This window comes from Peromyscus leucopus, chromosome 23, assembly GCF_004664715.2.
Source record: "Peromyscus leucopus breed LL Stock chromosome 23, UCI_PerLeu_2.1, whole genome shotgun sequence".
In the NCBI taxonomy this organism is placed as follows: Eukaryota; Metazoa; Chordata; class Mammalia; order Rodentia; family Cricetidae; genus Peromyscus; species Peromyscus leucopus.
In genome coordinates, this window is record NC_051082.1 from 27403015 (window position 1) to 27419065 (window position 16051).

Here is a 16051-nt window from a genome sequence, read left to right on the forward strand (position 1 = left end):
GATGCACTCTGGAGGTGTTCTAGAAACATCCAGCATGTGGCAAGCATGGCCCTAGGGTTAGATCACAGACAGCATCAAGGGGGGCGGGAATCAAAATCATTTTTCATATTTCAATGTGATGGCTTAGATAAGAGATAACTTTGTTCACTTTTGCATTATTTATTTATTTATTTGTTTGTTTATCTGTTTATTAATGGTAGTGCTGGGATGGAGCCCAGGGCACTGCACATGTTAAGCAAGTGCTCTGCCACTGAGCCATGCCTCTAGCCCTTCACTGGGGAAGTCTAGGCAAAAGCTCTACCATTGAGTGGTAACCTAAGCCTCTGCCTTTAAAAAATTTTGGCTAATACTTTATTCATTTTTTTAGAATAAATAATTTAATTTTTTCCTTTACATGTACGAATGCTTTGCTTGCATATCTGTCTACAAATCACATTCCTGCCTGGTGCCTTTGGAGGTGAGAAGGCGGCACTGGATCCCTTGAGACTGGAGTTACAGACAGTTGTGAGCCTCCATGTGGGTGCTGGGAATAGAAGCTGGGTCCTCTGCAGTAGCAGCAATTGCTCTTTAACCACTGAGCCATCTCTCCAGCCCTATTTATTTTTGATCTATGGGTGTTACATGTGCCTACATAAGTTTATGTGTATCTCATACATACAGGCTGGAACTGGAGTTGCAGATGGTTGTGAGCTGCCATGTGGGTGCTGGGAACCGAACCCAGGTCCTCTGTAAGAGTGTTAGATATTCTAACTACTGAGCCATCTCTCCTGCCTTTATTTATTTTTAAAGATTTATTTATGTGTATGTATATGTGTGTTAGTGTATACCACGTGCAAATGAGTGTTTGAGGAAGCCCGGGAATTCTACAAATCCCCTGTAGCTAGAATTATAGGTGGTTTAGGAGCCACCCAATATGGGTGCTGGGAATTGAACCCAGGTCCTCTGGAAGAGCAGTAAGTGATCTTAACCCCTGAGCCATCTCTCCAGCCTTTCGCCCACCTTTATGTGGACTCCAGGGATCGAACTCTGATCCTTAGACTTTGAGGCAGACACTTTTATCTGCTGAGTCATCTCCACAGATTCCCCTGTTTATTTTATGAGACCGGCTACATAATTAAGGCTGGCTTCAAACCCATGACCCTCCTGCCTCAGTCTCCTAAGTCCTGGGATTTCAAGAGTGTGTTACCACCTCAGCCTCACAAATCTCCAGCTTTTTTTTTTCTGTAGTCCTGTCAGGGACAATCAGCAAACACAGCTGTGGCAAAGGAGCTTCTAAGGCTGGGGCCCCAGGACAGGCCCCTATTCATAGGAACTACCAGCCCTTAACTAATTCCTGCCAGGACTGGCGAATAGACACCTGGCTCTAATCCACATCCATTCCCTCTTCCCAACCAGTGCCGATGACATCATCTCTATCAGTGTCAGCTCTTCGATATTTTCACTCACCAAGTCCAACACGTCAGCCTGACACTCAGGCTCCTGCCTGGCCCACCTCACCAGCCTTCCAGGGTCATCTCCAGGGACGTGGGCTTCAGTAACTGAGCATCTCTACAGGCCCACCTGAATGTCCTCCTCCATCTTGGCTCACCCAGCTGCTCTGCCTAAACAAGGTTCCTTGCCTGCTTCCCATAAAAAGAAACGCATTGAGCATCGGCTCTGATGTATTTAGCTGAAGAATTTATCCTTTGATGTTTGTGCCAAGATGTACTAAAACCAAAGTCAGCACGAGGCCCTGGGTTCGACTCCCAGTGTCGCAAAAATAAAACAAGAAATCAAAGCTGCAGAGGGCGGTAGCATGCCTACAATCCCAGCACCCAGGAGGCTGAGGCAGGAGGATTCTGCTGTTTGTTTGAGACAGGATCTTACCTTGTAACTTTAGCTGGCCTAGAATTGGCCTCAAACTCACAGATCCACCTGCCTCTGCCTCCTGAATTTTTGGGGTTTTGTTTGTTTGTCAAGATTGAGACTCCTTATGTAACCCTGGCTGGCCTGGAACTCACAGAAACCCAGGCCTCTGCCTCCCTGGGATTAAAGGTGTGTACTCTCACAGGCAGTAGTGGGAGGATTCTGATTTTGAGGCAAGCCTGGGCTACATCCTTATCACACCCCCAAATTAATTTATATACATATATCCACTGAAAAAAAATGTAAAGGTGAAGTCCTGGAGAGTGGCAAAGATCTGGAGGCTGAGAGGGGAAATTATTTAGCCCAGAGTTCAAGGCCAGACCCGGTGACATAGTAAGACTGCACCTCTAAAAAGTAAACGATGATCAGGCAGCACGGTCGATCTGTCTACAGTAAGAGAAGAAATAATAACAAAATAGGGGGATTGTGGCAAATTGGCTCATCAGGCAAAGGCACCCGCGGCCAAGCCTCACTACGTGAGCTGGGTCCCAGGGACCCTCAAGACAGGCAAGGACAGACTCATCAAAGTACCCTCTGACCTCCACATGCATGTTGTGGCATGCGTGTATATGCCCTTCCATCCACACAAAATAAATAAATGCTTTTTAAAAAATAGTTAAAATAAAACTGGGTTGGGGGGGGAACCTGCGTGTGGTGGCTCACACCTGTAATCCTGGCAACTAGGAAAGCTAAACCAGGAGAACTGTTGTGTGTTTAAGGCCAGCTGGGTCCACATAGCAAGACCTTGCCTGAAAAAGCAAAAAAAAATCACAATTTACCTGGTAGGGGACATACCATGATCAAGAATGTGGCTTTCTCAGGAAGAGTTTCCTCCATTGAACTACAGATGTTGTGACCTCTGATCTCCCCAATTTGAGAAACTGGACTGCGGAATTAGTGGTTGTGGGAGACTTGGTGTTTTTCCCCATTAAAAATAAATTTAAGTTGGGCAATGGTGGTACATGCTTTTAACCCCAGAACTCGGGAGGCAGAAGCAGGAGGATGTCTGAATCCGAGGTTAGTTTGAGCTATAGAGCAAGTTCCAGGACAGCCAGGGCTGTTTCACAGAGAAACCCTGTCTTCAAAAACCAAAAACCAAACCAAACCAAACAAACAAACAAAAACCCCCAATAATAATAATAATAATTAATAAAATTAAAATCATGATAAATAGAGTAGATGAATGATCTTAAACTGCTTTTGACTTGCAAGGGTTGATCGCAATTGAGGAGTTCACCCCTAGGGACAAGCTGTTGAATAGTTCCCAGGCACATACTTTTTTTCTTGATGCCTAATTAATGCCTTTTAATCCTTCATTTGGCAAGCATCCTCCACCTGTTTCTAAGAAAACCCCTGCATCTTCCAATCAAAGTACCTCTCCAGGGTCCCCCCCACACCCCCGACCTGGGATAGCTCTAAGCTCAAGCCCTGAGCTCCCTACATGCAGCAGCGGACAAGGGCTGGGAATAGGGAAAAGTGAAGACTTTAACGAGCATACCAAGTCGAGCCTCGGGCCGTTCATCACAGCCGCTTGGGAGTCTGAGGCCGGAAGACTGTAAAGCTCAGGCCGGCCAGGCCACAGACTGAGGCCAATGCCAGCAACTTAAGACTGTCTGAAAAATTAAAAATATGAAAAGAGGGCTGGGGTTAAAGCTTAGGGTAGAGCACTTGCCTAGAGTCCCCCGAAGAGGGCCTGGGGGTCCAACTTCGTGGTAGAGCCCTTGGTTAGCATTCAGGGAGCTCTGTGTCCAATTCCACAGGGGAAAGAATTAAAACTTGAATAGGAGCCTGGTGGCAAAGGCCTTTAATCCCAGCACTCGGGAGGCAGAGCCAGGTGGATCTCTGTGAGTTCGAGGCCAGCCTGGGCTACAGAGTGAGTTCCAGTAAAGACTCAAAGCTACACAGAGAAACCCTGTCTCAAAAAACCAAACAAAAAAAAAAACAAAAAAACCCAAACCAAACAAAAAACAAAAACAACCCCCCCTCTCCAACAAAACAACAACAAAACCAACCCATCCAACCAAATAAATAAAAAGCTTGACTAGGAATCACGTCGGGTATCTTTAAACTACAAACCAGATCCTAATTATTGGTCCAGATGAGGTTTTGTGGCCACAGGTCTAATGCGAGGTTGATGGGCTCCACCCGAGACTGAGGGGAGTCGAGAGAATTCAGGTGGGAGGGTGGTCATCCCAGCATATAAGATGCCTGAGTAGTGTCTGCACCCTGCTCCGCACAGGCCTTGATTCAGGCAGCAGCATGGGGCAGAGCTACCGCCTCGTCCTCTGTTTCCTGCTGTGTGGAGGAGGCATAGAGCTGGGCCGTCCCCAGCTTCTGCGGCCCTTGCCAGGTGGAACCCCGACCCCAGCGAGGTCCATGTCACCCGTGGAGGTGGAGTGTCTGGAGGCCGAGCTGGTGGTGACGGTCAGTAGAGACCTTTTCGGCACCGGGAAGCTCGTGCAGCCCGGGGACCTCACCCTTGGCTCAGAAAGCTGTCGGCCCCTGGTTTCCGTGGATACCGATGTGGTCAGGTTCAAGGCCCAGCTGCATGAATGCAGCATCAGGGTGCAGGTGAGGCTGGCGTCCCCCCCCCCCCCCCGCCCCGCTTGGTGAGGGGAATGGGTGCTAGGAGCTCCACCTGGTGATGGAGCTTCTGAGGGATGGGATGGAGGGTGGCGGGAAAATTCCAGGAGCTGCTGGAAGCTGGTGAATGGGGCAGAAGGGGAAGGAGCTGTGTTCTTGGGACCAGCCTACTCAATCGACTCTGGGTTGTTTTGTTTTGTTTTTTGTTTTAATTTTTTTTGATTGTGGTTTGTCGAGACAGGATTTCTGTGGGTAGCTTTAGGTGCCTGTCCTGGAACTCGCTCTGTAGCCCAGGCTGGCCTCGAACTCACAGAGATCCACCTGCCTCTGCCTCCCGAAGTGTTAGGATTAAGGGTGTGCGCCACCACCACCACCACCACCTCCACATTGCGACTCTGAGTTCTCCTGGAGATCTGTGGTCCCTCTCCAGGAAGAGAATACAAGGGTGATGGGCCTAAGAGCTGGAAAGGAACACAGAGGGCAGCTCAGGTGCTCGATAGAGGCATTAAAAATCCCCGCCCCAGGCATGCCGGGTAACACATACCCAAAATTCCAGCACTTGGGAAGTAGAGGCAGGAGAACTGGGAGTCTAAGGATAGCCTTGGCTACATGATAGACTCTACCAAAACAAACAAACCCAAAAAACAAAAACAAAAACAAAAACAAACAAAACCCCCAAAAAACAAAACCCAACCAGGCACATGCAGTTGTAATCCCAGCACTTGGAAGGCTGGCAGGAGGATATCAAGCTCAAAGCTACATAGAGCAACGTCAATGCCTCAAAAGTAAAAATTAAGCTCTGTGGTGGCGGCAGCACATGCCTCTGAGCTCTCTGAGTTCGAGGCTAGCCTGGTTCTAGTTCTAGCTAGTTCTAGTATAGCTAAGGCTGTTACACAGAGAAACTTTTTTTTTTTTTTAATTTGAGACAAGGTTTCTCCGTGTAGTTTTGATGCTGTCCTGGATCTCACTCTGTAGACCAGGCTGGCCTCGAACTCTCAGAGATCCACCTGGCTCTGCCTCCTGAGTGCGGAGTGTGGGGATTAAAGGTCTGTGTCACCACTGCCCGGTGAGAAACCCTGTCTTTTGGGGGTAAAAATAAAGACCTGGACCTAATCACTGATAGAGAAAATCAATAACCAGTGCTGGGGATGGAATTCGGGGCCTTGCACATTCCAAGTAAGCTACTCCAGTACCCATTTTGAGAAGGTCTTGCAGCTATAACCCGGCCTTTGCTTTCCCTGGTGCTGGGTTTACAGGGGTGCGCCATTACACCTGGCAGCTTTGAAATAAGAGATATATTATCTCAATGGCTTCCTCCTGCACCTTCCAGCTAGCTGTATATAATTCTGCCTTCATTGCAGAGGCTCTAGGAATGCGATGGGGGCGGGGTGGGGGGTGGGGATGGGGCGTGCGTGTGATGGGGAAATCTTCATGCCGGGGTAATTTTCCAGTGCTGCAGCTGCTTCGGGGTCACTCATATTTAGTCCATAAGCCCAAAACAACTCACAGGTGTCCTAAAGTCGACTTTGGAATCGAACTTTGGTTTGTAATTCAAGTAATTCTATCTCTTAAGAGGCTGAGGCAGGAGGGTTGACAGTGTAAGGCCAACCTGGGCTCAACCTATCTCAAAAAACTAATAACGGCTGTTCAACTTTTGTTTTCTCTTCTGGATTTTCAAGACCGTTTCTCTGTGTAGCCCTGGCTGTCCTGGAACTCCATCTGTAGACCAGGCTGACCTCGAACTCAGAGATCTGCCTACCTCTGCCTCTTGAGTGTTGGGATTAAAGGTGTGGCCAACCCCCTCATCCCTCAAGTTCTTTTTAAAAAAAGCTTTACGTTTGATCTTTATGTGGGTGCTTTGCCTGTATGTACGTCCACCATGGGGGGGGGATTGCAGCCCCTGGAACTGGGGTTATGGCAGTTGTGACCTGCCATGTGAGTGCTGGGAATTGAACCCAAATGCTCTTAATCACTGAGCTCTCTCTCCAGCCTAGCTCTTACTCCTTTACTGGCCAGCAGAGGGCAGGTTGAACTGAGCCTATCTGTCTGCCTCCCTAGGCTGGATTCCCTAAAACCTACGGGCCAAGCAAGCATCCCCAGGATGTGTGGGTTGGATTTGGTTAACATTACAACTTTGCAACCTGGCTGGTGGTGGCGCACGCCTTTAATCCCAGCACTGTGGAGGCAGAGGCAGGCGGATCTCTGAGTTCCAGGCCAGCCTGGTTTACGAGAGCTCCAGGACAGCCAGGGCTACACAGAGAAACCCTGTCTCGAAAAAGAAAACCAAAACCCTTAAATATAACTTTGCTTCAGGTGACAGACGATGCCCTGGTGTACAGCACCTTCCTGTTCCATGACCCCCGCCCTGTGGGCGGCCTGTCCATCCTGAGGACTAACCGTGTGGAGGTCCCCCATTGACTGCCGCTACCCCAGGTCAGTGTGGGGTGCGCTGCTGGGTCCCTGGGTTGGATCAGGCTGCCTGCCACTGTTGCTCTGATGAGGAGATGGCTTACGGCTGTGGTTATTGCCAACGGTAGCCTGCTGAGCAAAGTCTGAGGCCAGGTGTGCACTAAGGGACCGATTGCCTTTTTCAGGGAGGAGAGACAAAATTACGACAGGATTCCATGAAGCCCAAGTTCACACTCATCCCCTACCTCTTTCTCCTCCTAAATGCTGGGTTTATAGCGTGTGCTCGAAGACCTGGCTTCATTTTGTGTTTTCACAGGATGACCTGGAATTCCGTAGACTAGTTGGCCTTGAATTTGGTGATCTATCTCAGCCTCATAAGTGCTGGGATGCAGGATGGAGGCAGCATGGCTGCTTGTTTCTCTCTGTCTCTCTGTCTCTCTGTCTCTCTGTCTCTCTGTCTCTCTGTCTCTCTCTCTCTGTCTCTCTGTCTCTCTGTCTCTCTCTGTCTCTCTCTCTCTCTCCTCATGTGTCCGTATGTGTCTCCCAGACTTGTGTGGGCTATGACCTACATGTGCCCCACAGTAGCCATGGATATAATACAGCCCACCACAAGGTCATGAACTTATTTAAAACATTAAAGGAAACCTTGCATGGAGGCATGTCTTTAATCCCAGTACTCAAGGATCTCTGATTTGAAGCCAGTCTGGTCTACATAGAGTTCCAGGCCAGCCTGGGCTAGGGCTATAGTGAGACCCTGTCTTAAAACAACAAAAAGAAATCACAGCCTCCCCCCTCCCCCCAAAAAAAAGTGTGTGTGTGTTTTGCGTTTGTATTTTTTTTCTTTAAACAGGGTTTCTCTGTGTAGCCCTGGCTGGCCTGGAACTCACTTGTAGACCAGGCTGGCCTCAAGCTCACAGAGATCACCTGCCTCTGCCTCCCAAGTGATGGGATTAAGGGCATGCACCACCACCACTACCACCCAGCAAAAAAAAAAAAAAAAAAAAATTTTGAGCTTAAATTTTCAAACATGAACTTTTAGGTGCACTTTATAGATGACAATCTATCAAGTGCTGAACTTGCCTGACTGTATTACAGTCTGGTCTTGGCTCTTCACTAACCTCTTGCCTCAGTCCCTGCAGCTCTGGGATTACAGGCATGGGTCATCATGCCCGGCTCAGACTTCTTGGGGGCTCCAGACTGGGATACTTCACTGGCCCGCGGTTGTTTTTAATGTTTGTGTTTTGAGGCAGTCGCTCAAGCCGTCCTCCGACTTACATCGATCCCCTGCCTCTACCTCTAGCGTGCTGGGGTGATAGGCCTGTACCACAATTACGCACAGCTTTTTAAAAAGCTTCTGTTGATTTGTTTTGTTTTTCACACAGGGTTTCGCTGTGTATACTTGGCTAGCCTGACATTTGCTTTGTAGACTAAGGTGGCTCTGAGCTGTGATCCTTCAGAGTGCTGGGATGACAGGCAGGCACTACTACACGTGGCCTATGATGTGCCGGGATTAAGTCCAGGGCCTCATGTATGCTGGGCAAGCACTCGATCCGCTCTGTCCCCACTCCATCTTTTTAAAAATGGAGTCAGAACGGGACATTCTGTTCTTCTTGCCTCAGCCCCCTGAGCGCTGGGTTCATCCACTTCCGACTTCTGTTTGTCTTTCACCAGGACCTAAGATGATAGACCACATCTCTGCTCCCTAAGGAGCTTCTACCCCCCAGATCTCTTCCACCCTCAGAATTGTCTCTCCATGCTTTGGTCTCTGTCCCCATGGTTGGGGTGTCTGGCTGCTTTCACGTGTAGGCATTCAGAAGGGTTAAGGAACAGGCCCAACCTTTGGGGACCTTGGCCTTGGCTACCTAGTTGATTCATCCAAGAACTCATTAAGAGCAAGGGTGTGGTAACCCCGACCCCACACAAACTGGGCCAGGATGGAGTTCTATGGAAGCAGCCGTGGTTTCTCTCACAGGCAGGGCAATGTGAGCAGCCACGCCATCCTGCCCACCTGGGTTCCCTTCAGCACCACTGTGTCCTCAGAGGAGAAGCTGGTTTTCTCTCTCCGCCTGATGGAGGGTGAGTCGGAAGACTGGAGGAGTTGGCGCGGGTGGGGGTGAGGGGGGGATGCAGGTACCTTTGGGCAGTCTCTTAGCCCCCGTCTCTACCCCTTCAGAGAACTGGAATGCTGAGAAACCATCCCCCACCTTCCACCTGGGAGAGGTAGCCCACCTCCAGGCAGAAGTCCAGACCGGAAGCCACCCGCCACTGCAGCTGTTTGTGGACCACTGTGTGGCCACACCTTCGCCAGACCAGACTGCCTCTCCCTATCACGTCATCGTGGACTTCCATGGGTGAGACCCAGCCTCCTTTCTAGGGAGTCATTTTATTGCCCCTTGGTTTTTTAAGTATTCATTAGCATACATTATACGAATTGGATGCATTATGACATTTTCACACGGGTGAATTTTGATCAGATTCACCTTCACTACCTTCTCTTGCTCCACACTCCAGCTGATCCCTTTCGCCTCACAACTAAGTTACCTTCTGTAACTGAAAGTTTTCCTGTGTCCCACCCGGTCCTGCAGCTGCTTGAACCCAAGTAAACACACAGAGGCTTATGTTACTTACAAACTGTATGGCCTATGACAGGCCTCTTGCTAGCTAGCTCTTCTATCCTAAATGAACCCATTTCTATAAAGCTATACTTTGCCATGTGGCTTGTGGCTTACTGATAACTTTACGCTGCTCCTGGCGGTGGCTCACGTCTGCCTTGTCTCTCCTTTCTCTTCCTGTCATCTGTTTGGATTTCCTGCCTGCCTCTAAGCTGCCTTGCCATAGGCCAAACGGCTTTATTTATCAGCCCATCAGAGTAACACACATGCACAGCACACAGAAAGACGTCCACAGCAACCTTCTACTTTGAAGTCTTAAAGTCTCGGTCTTTGGAGTGTTGGGATGACAAGCGTGAGACATTTTGTCTGATGTTATCAACTCGATACACCTAAGAGGGCGCCTCCATTAAGTAGCTCCATCAGATTGGCCCATGGGCACGTCTGTGGGCGTCTTCTTAATTACTAATTGATGTAGGAGGAGCCAGGCGATGGTGCAGGTAGACCCGGGCTACATAAGAAATGTAACTGAGCAAGCCGTAAGTCACTTTCCTCTGGGTCTGCGCTTCAGTTCCTGTCTCCAGGTCCCTTGAGTTCCCACCTCGGTTTCCCTCAATTATGAACTGTGACCTGTGAGCTACACAAACACTTTGCTCCCTACGTTGATGTGGCTCACCTTTTATCACCGCAGAGAAAGCAAACAAAGACACCTGGCTTCCAGGGAACATTGGTAATGAGATGATCTAGCAGTTAGGTTAACTCCATTCACTTCTTCCTTTCCAAGTTGCCTCGTGGATGGTCTATCTGAGAGCTTTTCTACATTTCAAGCCCCTAGACCCCGGCCGGAGACCCTCCAGTTCACGGTGGATGTATTCCATTTTGCCAACAGCTCCAGAAATACGGTAATGGAATTTTTCAACAGCCAAGCATAAGTCTGCACCCCTAGTCTGACTTAATGTTCTGTGCTGTTAACCAAAAGTGCTTCCCTTAAGCAAATGACTTACCATGCTAGAAAGAGAAAGTAACAACTGTGGTTCAGCTAGGCCCTCACGGAGAAGGGTTTGTGGGGCTTAAACTTGAACTGGATAAAATGGGAGCTGGAAAGATGGCTTGGTGGTTAATAGTACTGGCTGTGGGGCTGGAGAGATGGCTCAGCAGTTAAAAGCACTGGCTGCTCTTTCAGAGGACCTGAGTTCAATTCCCAGCACCCACATGACAGCCCACGACTGCCTATAACTCTACCTCCAGGGGATCCGACACCCTCACACAGACATGCAGGCAAAACACCAATGCATATAAAATATAAGTAAAGTCATTAAAAAAAAAGCACCAGCTGCTTTTTCAGAGGACCTGGGTTTGATTCCCATCAACCACATGGTGGCTCACAACCATCTGTAACTCCAGTTCTAGGGGATCCAACACTCTTCTGTCATCCTCAGGCACCAAGCATGCATGCAGTGCAGACATACATGCTATTGGAACATACACAGTAACAAAAACACAAAACCCTAAATAACTCAGTCAGACACAGTAGCACACACCTGTTTTAATCCCCACACTCGGGAGGCAGAGGCAGGTGGATCTGAGTTTGAATCCAGCCTGGTTTGCAGAGTGAGTTCCAGGCCAGCCAGAGCCATGTAGTGAGACCCTGTCTTGCCCCAGAGAACAACAAAAGTTAACCCCCAGGGCCGAGGAGTCGACAGCTCAGCAACTAAGAGCTCTCGTGGAGGACTGGAGTTTGGGTTCCAGGACCCACTGTGCCTGGGTTATGGGAGCTGCCCCAAAAGGCAAAAGCTGGGCTGTTCAGAGAACTCCATAGTAGTGCTTCTGTAGATACAGAAGGCTCTGGACTCGAGGCCCACCCCCTAACTCCAGCACACGATCCATGAACACGAATCAAGCCAAAAGTTATTTTAAACTTTTTGTTTCATTCTGTCTTTGATTCAGGTTTCACTATATATCCTGGTTAACCTGGAACTCACTATGTAGACCAGGTTGGCCTTGAACTCACAGACCTACCTGCCTTCACCTGGATTAAAGGTGTAGGTTACCACATCTGGCTTAATTAAAACTTTTTTTTTTGCAATGTTTCTGTGTGCGCGCATGCGCGTGTGCTTGTGTGGAGGTCTGAGAACATCTAGTGGAAGTTCTCTCCCTCCACGTGTGGAGTCCAGGGCTCAAACTTAGGTCATTAGTCTTGGTGACAAACACCTTCACCCAATGAGCCACCTCCCCTTCACCAGTTTTAAATTTTATTTTACTCAGAAATCAAAAGATTTTATGTATGTGTGCATGCCTGAGTATGTCTGTAAATACCATGCAGAGGCCAAAAGATCCCAGCCATGTAGGTGGCGGGAATTGAACTCGGGTCCTCTGAAAGAGCAGCCAGTGTTTTATTTTTTCTAAGACAGGGTTACTCTGTGTGGTCCTGGCTGTCCTGGAACTCACTCTGTAGACTGGGCTGGCCTAGAACTCAGATATGCCAGCCTCTGCCTCCTGAGTGCTGCACACCACACCTGGCTTCCTAAAATATTTTTAAAAAGTCACTGACACATCATAAAACTCGGCCTGCTCATGACTATTTCAGATCTATATCACCTGTCATCTCAAAGTGACTCCAGCAAACCAGACCCCAGATGAGCTCAATAAAGCCTGCTCCTACAACAGGACTTCCAATAGGTGAGGGGACCAGACTGTGGGTGTGGGGGCCCTCAGGCACCCCTCGTGTCTGTTTCTTCAAATGCACAATTGCAAAGTCTTCCTGTTCCGGTCCCGGAGCTAAGCCTTGTGTTTCGCCTCTCAGCTGGCTGCCAGTAGAGGGCGACGCTGCCATCTGTGACTGCTGCGTTAAGGGCGACTGCAGTAGTTTGAACAACTCGAAGCACCAGGCCCATGGAGAGAAACAGTGGCCCCGGTCAGCTCCTAGAAACCGCAGGCACGGTACGTCACAGGCACGAGCTGCCTCTTCCTCTTCCTCTTTAAGACATCTGCCGTCACTTCTTCCTCTTCCTCCATCAAGATGGCTGACTTAGGGAATGTCTTCCGGGACCTGATAACATCTCGAGTCTCAAGTGGGAGGGTTGCTGACCCTCTCTTCCCAGTAGCGTGTGGGATATCTCTGTCACCTTGATGTTCTCTCAGCACGTTACTGGGTAGCGGGGAGAATAGTGTGGCTGGTCCGGTGATACCTCATTCAGTCCACCCAGGCAGAGCAAAATGATACTCGGGTAATAAGCTCAACTTGAGCGCTGAGAGTGATTCGCATCTGTTGTCCCAGCCCTGGGGAGGCTAAGATGGGAGAAATCAGTTCAAGGACAGCCTGGGGTACGGATGCATAGGGAAACCTTGACTCAAGGAACCAAACATAAAAGCCTGGGAGAAAAGCTCAGCAGTAGAGCCCCTGCCTAGAATCCCCCAGTGAGGGGCTGGGGTGTGGCTCAGTGGTAGAGCCCCTGCCTAGAATCCCCAGTGAGGGGTTGGGGTGTGACTCAGTGGTAGAGCCCCTGCCTAGAATCCCCCAGTGAGGGGCTGGGGTGTGGCTCAGTGGTAGAGCCCCTGCCTAGAATCCCCCAGTGAGGGGCTGGGGTGTGGCTCAGTGGTAGAGCACCTGCCTAGAATCCTCCAGTAAGGGATTTGGGAGTGTGGCTCATAAAAGCTCTCGTCTAGCATTCTTAAGGACTTCGATATGATTCTCCAGCACCAAGCATAAAGCCTTCCCCACGTCCTGTTCTTTTACAGTGATGGATGAAGCTGATGTCACTGTAGGACCCCTGATTTTCCTGGGAAAGGCAAGTGACCAGGCTGTGGAGGGCTGGACCTCTTCTGCTCAAACCTCCGTGGCTCTTGCCTTAGGCCTAGCCGCAGTGGCATTCCTGACCCTGGCTGCCCTTGTCCTTAGTGTCACCAGGACGTGTCACCCCACTTCCCATGTTGTCTCCCTTTCATAATAAAAGATCCAGTTCTGAATGTGGTTTAGTGCCTGTCCCTGAGGTGGAGTGTGGGGTTGGTGGTGGCCACGTGGGGGAGGGTGAACTAGACGATCAGCTATTACGTGTGTGCCAATAATGTAATCTAGCAAGAACAGCTGGACCTCCAGTGAGCCGCCATCTGGATGGAGAGGCTCAGCTGTCTAGTATACATATGTGAACTTGAACTTCTGCATTAGGCAGCACATCTGTCCAGGTGTTGCTGTGTGGGACTCCAATAAGATCAATACGGAGACAGGAGCTGTTGAAAGAGCTGGGTAGGCCCAGCCAGACTGACTGCTTAGGGTATCAAGGAATCTTCTAGCACTGTCCCCACGGATCTGACTCCAATGGGGTAAGGATGGAAAGGGGGGTTTCTTGCTCCTCTTCAGGTTAGCAGACAGAAAATGACCTGTCCAAAGTCCCAGGAGTTCATGCCTCTCGCCTCAACATCTAGGAAGTGGAGACAGGATTGGGAGTTCAAGGTCATCCTTGGTTTTGTAGAAAGTTGGAGGCCTTTCTAGGCTATGCATGACTCTTTTTAAAAAAAAAAAAAAAAACAAACCCGGTGGGGGCAGGGTGGTGCATACCTTTAATCCCAGCACTCAGGAGGCAGCCTGGTCTACAGAGTGAGTTCCAAGGTAGCCAGGACTACACAGAGAAACCCTGTTTTCCAAAAACAAAATCCAAACAGATGGCTCGGCGATTAAGAGCACTTGCTGCTCTTGTATAAGACTAGGGGTTCAGTTCCCAGCACCCACAGTTCTCTCAACCATCTATAATTTCAGTTACCGGGGATCCAATATGCCCTTCTGACCTCCGTGGGCACCAAGAATGCACATAATGCACATACTTAAATGTGGAAGCAAAACACTGACACATAAAAATAGGGGCCAGAGCACTAGTTCAGTGGTCAGGAGCGCTTGCTCATCTTCAGGGGACCTGATTTCCGATCCCAGCAGCCATATCCGGTGGCTCACAGAATAGTTGCTGGGATCCACTTGTACCTTCCAGCTCCAGGAGATGTGAGGACTTCCTCTGGTCTCCACGGACTCCTGCACACATGTACCATATATTCAACATAGACACATTTAAAAATAACCTTAAAGACCCTGTAGCTAATGAACTCAGAGCATGCTGGGTGGTGCCGGGTGGTGGCGCACACCTTTAATCCCAGCACTCTGGGAGGCAGAGGCAGGCGGATCTCTGAGTGGAGGCCAGCCTGGGCTGCAGAGTGAGTTCCAGGAAAGACTCCAAAGCTACGCAGAGAAACTGTCTCAAAACCCACTCCCCACCCCACCCTCAAAATATGCAAAGCAGAAAAAAATACTGCTCCAATTTGGTTGTCCAGATAATTTTAGTTCTGGGTGATGACTAAGGTGTGTGGAGTAGCATTTTGGGGGTGTGTAGTTGTGGGTTCTGAGAGGAGATCCCTGTGGGGGTTGAAGGCCTCAGAAAGGGTGGCTGGGATTTCCTTTGGTCTCATGACGTCAGGAAGAGCTGTCTCAGCTTCTCAGTGTTTTTATTCTTCCTAAGGTGGTTCACCTCCATCTCCAGTGGGAGCAGTTGCTTCCCTTCTTCAGCGTTTGAAACTCCACTGGAGCAGACACCCACCTTACCCAGCCTTTATTTTTGTGAGACTGTGGGTTGAATCCAGGGCCTCGCACATGCTAAGCAAGCGCCCCACCCCTGAGCTGCAGTCCGCGGCTAGCCTAAATCCTTTCATTTTTTGAATAGCCTCTCACGTAGCCCAGCTGGCCTTGGACTTGCATAACTAGAGACGACCCTGAGTTCCTCGTCCTTTCGCTTCTCTCTCCAAGTGCTAGGACCCCAGGTGTGCGCTACCAGGCTCAGCAGCATCTCGGCTCTTCCGGTAACTGGATGTGCCGTTCAGGGCTTTAATGGGCCAAATGAGCATTTGTTAGGCACAGACTTACAGGAACCGGAAGATGCTCCAAAAGAGCAGCTGGTGGGAGTCACATTGAAGGCAGGTACTCAGCTGGCTTGGCTTGGGCTGGAGCTGTAGTTTAGGAGCGGAATGCTTGCCTAGTGTCTGTTGCTAGAGTTTTCCTGATTTGCCCACAGTCAGGACAAATCTTTGTCACCCGCCAGTCCCACAGCCGCTCAGACCCAACCAAGTAAACACAGAGACTTATATTGCTTACAAACTGTATGGCCGTGGCAGGCTTCTTGCTAACTGTTCTTATAGCTTAAATTAACCCTTTTTTTTTTTTTTTTTTTTGTTTTTCAAGACAAGGTTTCTCTGTGTAGCTTTGCGCCTTTCCTGGAACTCACTTGGTAGCCCAGGCTGGCCTCGAACTCACAGAGATCCACCTGGCTCTGCCTCTCGAGTGCTGAGATTAAAGGCGTGCGCCACCACTGCTTGGCTATTAAACCCATTTTTATAAATCTAGACCTTGCCACATGACTGGTGGCTTACTGGCATCTTTACATGCTGCTTCTCCTGGCGGTGGCTGCAGTGTCTCTCCCTCCTTCTTCCTGTTTCCCCAATTCTCCTCTCTCTTTGTCCCGCCCATACTTCCTTCCTGGTCACTGGCCATCAGTGTTTTATTTATATAG

General features: G+C 49.4%; 1 protein-coding gene and 1 non-coding gene across 2 annotated transcripts; both read left to right on the forward strand.

The window, feature by feature from the left end:
• Positions 1-2676: 2676 nt before the first annotated feature.
• Positions 2677-2832, forward strand: LOC114710333. The gene has a single exon (XR_003737041.1). It is a non-coding gene; the product is annotated as a U1 spliceosomal RNA (small nuclear RNA).
• Positions 2833-3990: 1158 nt separating this feature from the next.
• Positions 3991-13453, forward strand: Zp3 (zona pellucida glycoprotein 3). Its single transcript, XM_028894393.2, is given in 9 exon segments — positions 3991-4476; positions 6802-6897; positions 6899-6921; positions 8870-8973; positions 9071-9248; positions 10291-10408; positions 12094-12185; positions 12310-12446; positions 13245-13453. Coding segments are annotated over 9 exon segments (1269 nt in total). The 5' UTR covers positions 3991-4164.
• The last annotated feature ends 2598 nt before the right edge of the window (positions 13454-16051 follow it).